Source organism: Salvelinus namaycush, chromosome 5 (genome assembly GCF_016432855.1).
Source record: "Salvelinus namaycush isolate Seneca chromosome 5, SaNama_1.0, whole genome shotgun sequence".
NCBI lineage: Eukaryota > Metazoa > Chordata > Actinopteri > Salmoniformes > Salmonidae > Salvelinus > Salvelinus namaycush.
Window position 1 is genome coordinate 67939955 of NC_052311.1, and position 12171 is coordinate 67952125.

General features: G+C 44.4%; 1 protein-coding gene across 2 annotated transcripts in view; it reads right to left on the minus strand.

The window, feature by feature from the left end:
- LOC120048815 (pre-B-cell leukemia transcription factor-interacting protein 1-like) overlaps positions 1–12171 on the minus strand; it is a 28995-nt gene that overhangs the window by 14540 nt on the left and 2284 nt on the right. For both annotated transcript variants that reach the window (XM_038995057.1, XM_038995056.1), the window contains exons 2-3: positions 2985–3067; positions 2761–2851 (exon numbers count right to left, since the gene is read on the minus strand). In XM_038995057.1, the coding sequence (XP_038850985.1) occupies positions 2761–2851; positions 2985–3041 (148 nt within the window). In that variant the 5' untranslated portion in view covers positions 3042–3067. The remainder of the gene's footprint in view (positions 1–2760; positions 2852–2984; positions 3068–12171) is intronic.

Consider the following 12171-nt stretch of genomic DNA (forward strand, 5'->3'; position numbering starts at 1 on the left):
CTGCAGCAGTATGACTGGGTGTACCTGTAGGTTTCCCTGCAGCAGTATGACTGGGAGTACCTGTAGGTTTCTCTGCAGCAGTATGACTGGGTGTACCTGTAGGTTTCTCTGCAGCAGTATGACTGGGTGTACCTGTAGGTTTCTCTGCAGCAGTATGACTGGGAGTACCTGTAGGTTTCCCTGCAGCAGTATGACTGGGAGTACCTGTAGGTTTCCCTGCAGCAGTATGACTGGGAGTACCTGTAGGTTTCTCTGCAGCAGTATGACTGGGAGTACCTGTAGGTTTCTCTGCAGCAGTATGACTGGGAGTACCTGTAGGTTTCTCTGCAGCAGTATGACTGGGAGTACCTGTAGGTTTCTCTGCAGCAGTATGACTGGGAGTACCTGTAGGTTTCTCTGCAGCAGTATGACTGGGAGTACCTGTAGGTTTCCCTGCAGCAGTATGACTGGGAGTACCTGTAGGTTTCTCTGCAGCAGTATGACTGGGAGTACCTGTAGGTTTCTCTGCAGCAGTATGACTGGGTGTACCTGTAGGTTTCTCTGCAGCAGTATGACTGGGAGTACCTGTAGGTTTCTCTGCAGCAGTATGACTGGGAGTACCTGTAGGTTTCCCTGCAGCAGTATGACTGGGAGTACCTGTAGGTTTCTCTGCAGCAGTATGACTGGGAGTACCTGTAGGTTTCTCTGCAGCAGTATGACTGGGAGTACCTGTAGGTTTCTCTGCAGCAGTATGACTGGGAGTACCTGTAGGTTTCCCTGCAGCAGTATGACTGGGAGTACCTGTAGGTTTCCCTGCAGCAGTATGACTGGGAGTACCTGTAGGTTTCCCTGCAGCAGTATGACTGGGTGTACCTGTAGGTTTCCCTGCAGCAGTATGACTGGGAGTACCTGTAGGTTTCTCTGCAGCAGTATGACTGGGAGTACCTGTAGGTTTCTCTGCAGCAGTATGACTGGGTGTACCTGTAGGTTTCTCTGCAGCAGTATGACTGGGTGTACCTGTAGGTTTCTCTGCAGCAGTATGACTGGGTGTACCTGTAGGTTTCTCTGCAGCAGTATGACTGGGAGTACCTGTAGGTTTCTCTGCAGCAGTATGACTGGGAGTACCTGTAGGTTTCTCTGCAGCAGTATGACTGGGAGTACCTGTAGGTTTCTCTGCAGCAGTATGACTGGGAGTACCTGTAGGTTTCTCTGCAGCAGTATGACTGGGAGTACCTGTAGGTTTCTCTGCAGCAGTATGACTGGGAGTACCTGTAGGTTTCTCTGCAGCAGTATGACTGGGAGTACCTGTAGGTTTCCCTGCAGCAGTATGACTGGGTGTACCTGTAGGTTTCTCTGCAGCAGTATGACTGGGTGTACCTGTAGGTTTCTCTGCAGCAGTATGACTGGGAGTACCTGTAGGTTTCTCTGCAGCAGTATGACTGGGAGTACCTGTAGGTTTCCCTGCAGCAGTATGACTGGGTGTACCTGTAGGTTTCTCTGCAGCAGTATGACTGGGAGTACCTGTAGGTTTCTCTGCAGCAGTATGACTGGGAGTACCTGTAGGTTTCTCTGCAGCAGTATGACTGGGTGTACCTGTAGGTTTCTCTGCAGCAGTATGACTGGGTGTACCTGTAGGTTTCTCTGCAGCAGTATGACTGGGTGTACCTGTAGGTTTCTCTGCAGCAGTATGACTGGGAGTACCTGTAGGTTTCTCTGCAGCAGTATGACTGGGAGTACCTGTAGGTTTCTCTGCAGCAGTATGACTGGGTGTACCTGTAGGTTTCCCTGCAGCAGTATGACTGGGAGTACCTGTAGGTTTCTCTGCAGCAGTATGACTGGGAGTACCTGTAGGTTTCTCTGCAGCAGTATGACTGGGAGTACCTGTAGGTTTCTCTGCAGCAGTATGACTGGGTGTACCTGTAGGTTTCTCTGCAGCAGTATGACTGGGTGTACCTGTAGGTTTCTCTGCAGCAGTATGACTGGGAGTACCTGTAGGTTTCCCTGCAGCAGTATGACTGGGTGTACCTGTAGGTTTCTCTGCAGCAGTATGACTGGGAGTACCTGTAGGTTTCCCTGCAGTAGTATGACTGGGTGTACCTGTAGGTTTCTCTGCAGCAGTATGACTGGGTGTACCTGTAGGTTTCCCTGCAGCAGTATGACTGGGTGTACCTGTAGGTTTCTCTGCAGCAGTATGACTGGGAGTACCTGTAGGTTTCTCTGCAGCAGTATGACTGGGTGTACCTGTAGGTTTCTCTGCAGCAGTATGACTGGGTGTACCTGTAGGTTTCTCTGCAGCAGTATGACTGGGTGTACCTGTTGGTTTCTCTGCAGCAGTATGACTGGGAGTACCTGTAGGTTTCTCTGCAGCAGTATGACTGGGTGTACCTGTAGGTTTCCCTGCAGCAGTATGACTGGGAGTACCTGTAGGTTTCCCTGCAGCAGTATGACTGGGTGTACCTGTAGGTTTCTCTGCAGCAGTATGACTGGGAGTACCTGTAGGTTTCTCTGCAGCAGTATGACTGGGAGTACCTGTAGGTTTCTCTGCAGCAGTATGACTGGGTGTACCTGTAGGTTTCTCTGCAGCAGTATGACTGGGTGTACCTGTAGGTTTCTCTGCAGCAGTATGACTGGGAGTACCTGTAGGTTTCTCTGCAGCAGTATGACTGGGTGTACCTGTAGGTTTCTCTGCAGCAGTATGACTGGGTGTACCTGTAGGTTTCTCTGCAGCAGTATGACTGGGTGTACCTGTAGGTTTCTCTGCAGCAGTATGACTGGGAGTACCTGTAGGTTTCTCTGCAGCAGTATGACTGGGTGTATCTTCATGGTGCTCTGTTCCCTCCTCTACAGGCCTCAGTGTCTCAGCAACAGTCTCCTGAGACACACACATTATTTAATTGACCCATATGGTGACACATTAATCCCATTTGAAAAACAAATGTTCAAAACTCAAACTTTTGTAAACTCTGCAGTGCACACACACACACTAAAGTGTAAAGAGAGCGTACCTCAGCTGTGAGGACAGTCCAGCTATTGCTGTTGGCAGCACCACTGCTGTCAGACATTGTCCCCTCGTGGCTCTGTCCAGCACCTGCAAGTCAAACACAGTACTTCAGCACAGGCTATAGATAGGCCTACAGTAGGCCAGTATTATTGAAATCCAAGTCCACAGTTTACTGGTTTTCATTCTTTCCTTCAACTGATTTAAACCTGGGAAACCAAGTGTGAGCCTGTCATGGGCGATTACATGACATTGATTGATAGAGTAAGGGCCAGAGGGAGAGGAGAAAGGCAGCAGTACTGAATAGTATTGCTGTAGGCTTTATGTACAGATACTAAAAAGACTGTAAAAACACCAGGAAATCAGCTCCAAGAGATTTTAATTCATAAGTCTGTTCTCAAGTATTGCCATGCATAACAGAGAGACACGTGGTTGTTTACAAATGTAAGCAAGGTTTGAAATTATTATTTTAGTCAAACATAGTGGCAAGAAAAAGTATGTATGTGAACTCTTTGGAATTACCTGGATTTCTGCATAAATTGGTCATAACATTTGATCTGATCTTCATCTAAGTCACAACAATAGACAAACAGTGTGCTTAAACTAATAACACACAAATTATTGTATTTTTCTTGTTTATATTGAATACATAATTTAAACATTCACAGTGTAGGTTTGAAAAGTATGTGAACCCCTAGGCTAATGACTTCTTCAAAAACTAATTTGAATCACTGAGACGAGATTGGAGATGTTGGTTAGAGCTGCCTTGCCCTATAAAAAAAACTCACAAAATTTGAGTTTGCTATTCACAAGAAGCATTGCCCGAAGTGAACCATGCCTCGAACAAATGAGATCTCAGAAGACCTAAGATTAAGAATTGTTGACTTGCATAAATCTGGAAAGGGTTACAAAAGTATCTCTAAAAGACATGATGTTCATCAATCCACTAAGACAAATTGTCTATAAATGGAGAATGTTCAGCAAAGATGACTGCAAGAGCACAGAGCAGAATGCTCAATGGAGGTTAAGAAGAATCCTAGAGTGTCAGCTAAAGAAATCTCTGGAACATGCTAACATCTGTTGACGAATCTATGATACATAAAACAAGAATGGTGTTCATGGGAGAACACCACGAAAAGACACCACGCTGTCCCCCAAAACATTGCTGCACGTCTGAAGTTCGCATAAGGGCAGCTGGATGTTCCACAGCGCTACTGGCAAAATATTCTGTGGCAGATGAAACTACAGTTGAGTTGTTTGGAAGGAACACACAACACTATATGTGGAGAAGACAAGGCACAGCACACCAACATCAAAACCTCATCCCAACTGTAAAGTATGGTGAAGGGAGCATCATGGTTTGGGGCTGCTTGCTACCGTTGACAGAAATTAATTCCAAAGCTTATCAAGACATTTTGCAGGAGAATGTAAGGCTATCTGTCCGCCAATTGAAGCTCAACAGAAGTTGGGTGATGCAACAGGACAACGACCCAAAACACAGAAGTAAATCGACAACAGAATGGCTTCAACAGAAGAAAATACGCCTTCTGGAGTGGCCCAGTCAGAGTCCTGACCTCAACCCGATTGAGATGCTGTGGCATGACCTCAAGAGAGCAGTTCACACCAGACGTCCCAAGAATATTGCTGAACTGAAATAGTTTTGTAAAGAGGAATGGTCCAAAATTCCTCCTGACCGTTGTGCAGGTCTGATCTGCAACTACAGAAAATGTTTGGTTGAGGTTATTGCTGCCAAAGGAGGGTCAACCAGTTATTAAATCCAAGAGTTCACATACTTTTCCCACCCTGCACTGTGAATGTTTACACGGTGTGTTCAATAAAAGCCATGAAAATGTATTGTTTGTGTGTTATTAGTTTAAGAGGACTTTGTTTTTCTATTGTTGTGACCTAGATGAAGTTCAGATCAAATTTTATGACCAATTTATGCAGAAATCTAGGTATTTCCAAAGGGATCAGATACAGTGGCAAGAAAAAGTATCTGTTTGGGCTTCTTGCGGTCAATTTACAGTCTACAAACTATCCGCTCAGAGTCAGTATGCTACATTACAGTTCACTGTTCCACTTCTCATTCTGCTACTGAAGACCCTACAGCATCAGTATGCTACAGTACTGTTCCACTCCTCATTCTGCTACTGAAGACCCTACAGCATCAGTATGCTACAGTACTGTTCCACTCCTCATTCTGCTACTGAAGGCCCTACAGCATCAGTATGCTACAGTACTGTTCCACTCCTCATTCTGCTACTGAAGACCCTACAGCATCAGTATGTTACAGTACTGTTCCACTCCTCATTCTGCTACTGAAGGCCCTACAGCATCAGTATGTTACAGTACTGTTCCACTCCTCATTCTGCTACTGAAGGCCCTACAGCATCAGTATGCTACAGTACTGTTCAACTCCTCATTCTGCTACTGAAGGCCCTACAGCATCAGTATGCTACAGTACTGTTCCACTCCTCATTCTGCTACTGAAGGCCCTACAGCATCAGTATGCTACAGTACTGTTCCACTCCTCATTCTGCTACTGAAGGCCCTACAGCATCAGTATGTTACAGTACTGTTCCACTCCTCATTCTGCTACTGAAGGCCCTACAGCATCAGTATGCTACAGTACTGTTCCACTCCTCATTCTGCTACTGAAGGCCCTACAGCATCAGTATGCTACAGTACTGTTCCACTCCTCATTCTGCTACTGAAGGCCCTACAGCATCAGTATGTTACAGTACTGTTCCACTCCTCATTCTGCTACTGAAGGCCCTACAGCATCAGTATGCTACAGTACTGTTCCACTCCTCATTCTGCTACTGAAGACCCTACAGCATCAGTATGCTACAGTACTGTTCCACTCCTCATTCTGCTACTGAAGACCCTACAGCATCAGTATGCTACAGTACTGTTCCACTCCTCATTCTGCTACTGAAGGCCTTACAGTATCAGTATGCTACAGTACTGTTCCACTCCTCATTCTGCTACTGAAGGCCCTACAGCATCAGTATGCTACAGTACTGTTCCACTCCTCATTCTGCTACTGAAGACCCTACAGCATCAGTATGCTACAGTACTGTTCCACTCCTCATTCTGCTACTGAAGGCCCTACAGCATCAGTATGCTACAGTACTGTTCCACTCCTCATTCTGCTACTGAAGGCCCTACAGCATCAGTATGCTACAGTACTGTTCCACTCCTCATTCTGCTACTGAAAGCCCTACAGCATCAGTATGCTACAGTACTGTTCCACTCCTCATTCTGCTACTGAAGACCCTACAGCATCAGTATGTTACAGTACTGTTCCACTCCTCATTCTGCTACTGAAGACCCTACAGCATCAGTATGCTACAGTACTGTTCCACTCCTCATTCTGCTACTGAAGGCCCTACAGCATCAGTATGCTACAGTACTGTTCCACTCCTCATTCTGCTACTGAAGGCCCTACAGCATCAGTGTGCTACAGTACTGTTCCACTCCTCATTCTGCTACTGAAGGCCCTACAGCATCAGTATGCTACAGTACTGTTCCACTCCTCATTCTGCTACTGAAGGCCCTACAGCATCAGTATGTTACAGTACTGTTCCACTCCTCATTCTGCTACTGAAGGCCCTACAGCATCAGTATGCTACAGTACTGTTCCACTCCTCATTCTGCTACTGAAGGCCCTACAGCATCAGTATGTTACAGTACTGTTCCACTCCTCATTCTGCTACTGAAGGCCCTACAGCATCAGTATGCTACAGTACTGTTCCACTCCTCATTCTGCTACTGAAGACCCTACAGCATCAGTATGCTACAGTACTGTTCCACTCCTCATTCTGCTACTGAAGGCCCTACAGCATCAGTATGCTACAGTACTGTTCCACTCCTCATTCTGCTACTGAAGGCCCTACAGCATCAGTATGCTACAGTACTGTTCCACTCCTCATTCTGCTACTGAAGGCCCTACAGCATCAGTATGCTACAGTACTGTTCCATTCCTCATTCTGCTACTGAAGGCCTTACAGCATCAGTATGCTACAGTACTGTTCCACTCCTCATTCTGCTACTGAAGGCCCTACAGCATCAGTATGCTACAGTACTGTTCCACTCCTCATTCTGCTACTGAAGGCCCTACGGCATCAGTATGCTACAGTACTGTTCCACTCCTAATTCTGCTACTGAAGGCCCTACGGCATCAGTATGCTACAGTACTGTTCCACTCCTCATTCTGCTACTGAAGGCCCTACAGCATCAGTATGCTACAGTACTGTTCCACTTCTCATTCTGCTACTGAAGGCCCTACAGCATCAGTATGCTACAGTACTGTTCCACTCCTCATTCTGCTACTGAAGGCCCTACAGCATCAGTATGCTACAGTACTGTTCCACTCCTCATTCTGCTACTGAAGGCCCTACAGCATCAGTATGCTACAGTACTGTTCCACTTCTCATTCTGCTACTGAAGGCCCTACAGCATCAGTATGCTACAGTACTGTTCCACTCCTCATTCTGCTACTGAAGGCCCTACAGCATCAGTATGCTACAGTACTGTTCCACTCCTCATTCTGCTACTGAAGACCCTACAGCATCAGTATGCTACAGTACTGTTCCACTTCTCATTCTGCTACTGAAGGCCCTACAGCATCAGTATGCTACAGTACTGTTCCACTCCTCATTCTGCTACTGAAGGCCCTACAGCATCAGTATGCTACAGTACTGTTCCACTCCTCATTCTGCTACTGAAGGCCCTACAGCATCAGTATGCTACAGTACTGTTCCACTCCTCATTCTGCTACTGAAGGCCCTACAGCATCAGTATGCTACAGTACTGTTCCACTTCTCATTCTGCTACTGAAGGCCCTACAGCATCAGTATGCTACAGTACTGTTCCACTCCTCATTCTGCTACTGAAGGCCCTACAGCATCAGTATGCTACAGTACTGTTCCACTCCGCATTCTGCTGCTTAAACTCCTCATTTACATCCTCTGTTTTTACATGCACAGGAAGTGTGTGTGTGTGTGTGTGTGTGTGTGTGTGTGTACATGAAGTGCACACTCATGTGATTGCATTCAGTCCTTCATTAGTAGTATATTGTGTGTTGCTAGCATTGTGGCTACCCTGGCTTCTGACTGGCTGACGCATGCTTTGGCAGAGACAGGGGTTACTATGGCTCGGGCCATTGTAGAATTAGAATTAGTAGAACAGACATTCCCAAAGGAGCAGTGGATTGGCCTACACCCAGAGCCATATTAGGTGCAGGAAGGCCCAGTATTTTTTTTTTTATATATTTTTTTAATGTTCGATTAATTGATGCCAACCACATAATCTCTTTTAAATGTGCCTTTCTCAAAGTTCTACGACACATGCACAAAATGGCAAATTCTATTGTCATTCGGTGGATGGTGGATTTTAGAGAGCTAGTCCATTCTAGTCATTGTGATTCTATGTCTGGCCAGGAAGTGCAGGAGGCACCTCCACTCAGGCTGAAATTACTGGAGCAGAAACCAACTGACTGAAAATACTTGACAGGATTATAAAACGGTGCAATAAACTGCATACATGCATTAGTATGTTTCTTGAAAGCCTAGAAAAAAGTATCCTGTCTACTTTCAAAAGTATGTTCTTCTATTAAATTGGACATCTTCAATCATGCCACTTCTGTCAGATCACAGCATGACACACTTCAGTCCCCCATGTCTCTTCTCTGTCCCACAGTCATTTAGGTCTTCTAATCAGGCTCTTCCCATGAGAGGCCTGTTGAACGTCGCCTAGGGCCAACGGAGCATTGTGGAGCATATCGTGGAATGACTTAAATATAGATATTAGCCTAGCTAAATATAGAGCCAATGAGATAGACTCCAAGACAGAGAGAGCGAACAGTGCCCTGGTGAATCAATCAAACATGCACACGCATTCTGAAGGAGCGCCACTGTCTCAACTGTGGAGCATTTAAAGAGGCAGTGGCGACCCGTCATTCAGGGCAGAGCTAAAAATATACAAATAACACACATATACATGTATTTTTTTTTTTGCATGTTATTTTGGCATTAATGTCAGTTTGCAAACAATCATTGAGTTAATAAAGCCGCATACAGTCTCTTTTTTGCTTTCTTAAGGCAGCTCCAAAATGCAGGTGTCTCATGGGGACACTAAGTCACCGAAAAATCTACGGGTAGAGCTTGAAAATTCAAGCCCCTTGGGTGCCCATCCAAGAAGGCTCAAGGTCTTTGGCCACAGATAAAATGTTGTCAAATCACATGTCTACCGAAGCTTTGATTGGACTGATCATGTCAACATCATACTTTCAAAGTCCTAGCTAGCAGTCAAAATCATGAACCAAGTCAAAAATCTACTGGCAAATCCTTTCAATACTAGTCATATGAAGAGAAATGATACATAAAATGTATCGTTGCTCATCGGCAATTGGACATAAACATTACACAAGAAGTTGGAAATTTCAAATTCAACAATGAGTGGTTTGGAAGGAATCAGTGGCTAACTGCAAACATTGCAAAGCAATCACTAGCTTGCTATTCAGTTGAGGGGGTGTGTAGTCCAAGTCTGGGTTTAAGGGTCTCTTTTCCAAGCTTAAAAGGATAAACATTCAAACACATGGGCCATAAAAGGGTGAATACATTAGCCATGCTGTCAACCCAGACTTCTACAGCATTCAAAACAACTGGAAACCTCAGACTTCAGTGAGTTCCAGACAACTGGGAACACGTAAAAATAAAAAGAGCTCCGACTGGGAAAATACGTTTTGAACGGTCATCCAACTCTAAATAACAAGTCGGGACTTGGGCCTCTTTCTAGAGCTCATCTTGCGTTTCCCCCCCCGAGTTCCCAGTTGTCTTGAAAGCACCATAAATCCAGAGAATGCCAGACTTTGATGACAAAGTTTGACAACAGAAATTGCCCACGAAGGACCGCTGCGCCACCTTCCTGTTCAAGTGAGCATAACAAGGTGAGTCCGAAAATGTATTGTATGCTGCTGCATAAATGTGATATTCCAGGGAGATATGTATACTTTAGCTATGAATGTATGTTGTGTAGTAAGCTGCCTCACCCTAATAATTTGGTCCCTTTCCCCCCTCATAATTAAAAAAATATATATTTTACCTTTATTTAACTAGGCAAGTCAATTTAGAACAAATTCTTATTTTCAATGACGGCCTAGGAACATTGGGTTAACTGCCTTGTTCAGGAGCAGAATGACAGATTTCTTTTACCTTGTCAGCTCGGGGATTTGAACTTCCAACCTTTCGGTTACTGGTCCAACGCTCTAACCACTAGGCTACCTGCCGCCCTGTTCTGACTTGGTGGTGCACATGTAGCCTTTAGCCATGTTTTAGAGAAACGTAATCATCAAATATTGTAAGGGCTTTCATTGTCTGCGTATATGCCCCCTTTAATTTTCTTATGGTTTTCTCCCTGTACACCAAGTCAGAACCAGAGGAACAGCCCATGTTCTGAATTCTGTCACTGTACATTTCAAAAGTGCTGAACAAAGTTATATTGACTATGTCAATCCTAGCTCACTCATTGTCTTAATCGAAATTATGGAATGCTTCTTATCCGCTCGTTGTCCCATTATGACAGTTAGTACATCTCAATTGTCAGTAGAAACCACATTTGTTTTAAAACTTCTTAGGAATAGCCCCCTTTTTTTCAATTTTCACCTAAATGACATACCAAAATCTAACTGCCTCTAGCCCAGGCCCTGAAGCAAGGATATGCATATTATTGGTACCATTTGAAAGGAAACACTTTGAAGTGTGTGGAAATGTGAATTGGAAGTAGGAGAATAAACACAATAGATCTGGTAGAAGAAAATACAAAGAAAAAAAACAACCAGTCTTCTACCACCATCTTTGAAATGGAAGAGAAAGGTCAGTTGTAACTATCACTGGTTGTAATTCCGATAGTGTCCACAAGATGGCAGCAGTGTGTGTGCAAAGTTTCAGATGGATAACTTGAAGCACGTGTGAAGTCCCCAGGTACATTTGGGCAAATCATGAAGGAGACATTCACATTCATGTGACATTTTTCTGCAAGAATATCGTCGAATCTGTATACTTGGACTTGATTTAGCTTTCCAAGTTTTAGTAGCCATATTATACGTTCAACATTTGCAAAACAACCCGTTTTCTTAACTGTGAATATCCTTATAATTTTTGTCCAAAATGAAAAGGGATGCTGTCATACAAGGTTAGTAGCTACATTTTACCACATATACATGGTTTCCGGATACTCCCGTAAAGCCCAGCTCACTGGCTATCTAGCTAGCTAGCTTTGTTTGACCCCGATTGGTGCTTATTTGACAAAGATACAGTAGCTCAAGTGATGACCGCCCACATCATCGGCGTGCCATTAAGGCATCGCACTCTGACCAAATATGGTGTCCTATAGGATATACTACACCCCTAACGACATAGTGAAGTCTTGTTACGTTCTAGGATCTCTGAGGAATACATATGAATGTGATTTGACTCGTTCTAACAACGTTTAGGGTGAGATTTTCACAGATTCCTTACTTTGCAAATATAACGAGTGGAAATACAAAATTGATCGTGCATGCTATATGGACCTTTTTAGGATATGAAAAAGGATTTTATCTAACAAAACCACACTTCATGTTATCTCTGGGACCATTTGGATGATAAATCAGAGCAAGATTTCAGAACTTAAGTACACATTTCACCTTCAGAGGTGAATTTTTCAAACCTATCGCGGTGAAAAAAGTGTTTTGTAGTTAGGAGCTCTCCTCAAACAATAGCATGCCATTTTTGGCAGTAATAGCCACTGTAAATTGGACCGTGCAGTTAAATTAACAAGAATTTAAGCTTTCAGCCGATATTAGACACTTATTCTGTATACTTCTGGCCCATCTTTGGACACTGTTAACTAACCTCTCCTTCCGTGGCCTCCAACTGCAAGTAAAACTAAATGCATGCTCTTCAACCGATCGCTGCACACACCTGCGCGCCCATCCAGCTTCACTACTCTGGACGGTCCTGACTTAGAATATGTGGACAACTACAAATACCTAGGTGTCTGGTTAGACTGTAAACTCTCCTTCCAGACTCATATTAAGCATATCCAATCCAAAATTAAATCTAGAATCGGCTTCCTATTTCACAAAAAAAGCATCCTTCACTCATGCTGCCAAACATAACCTCGTAAAACTGACTATCCTACCAATCCTT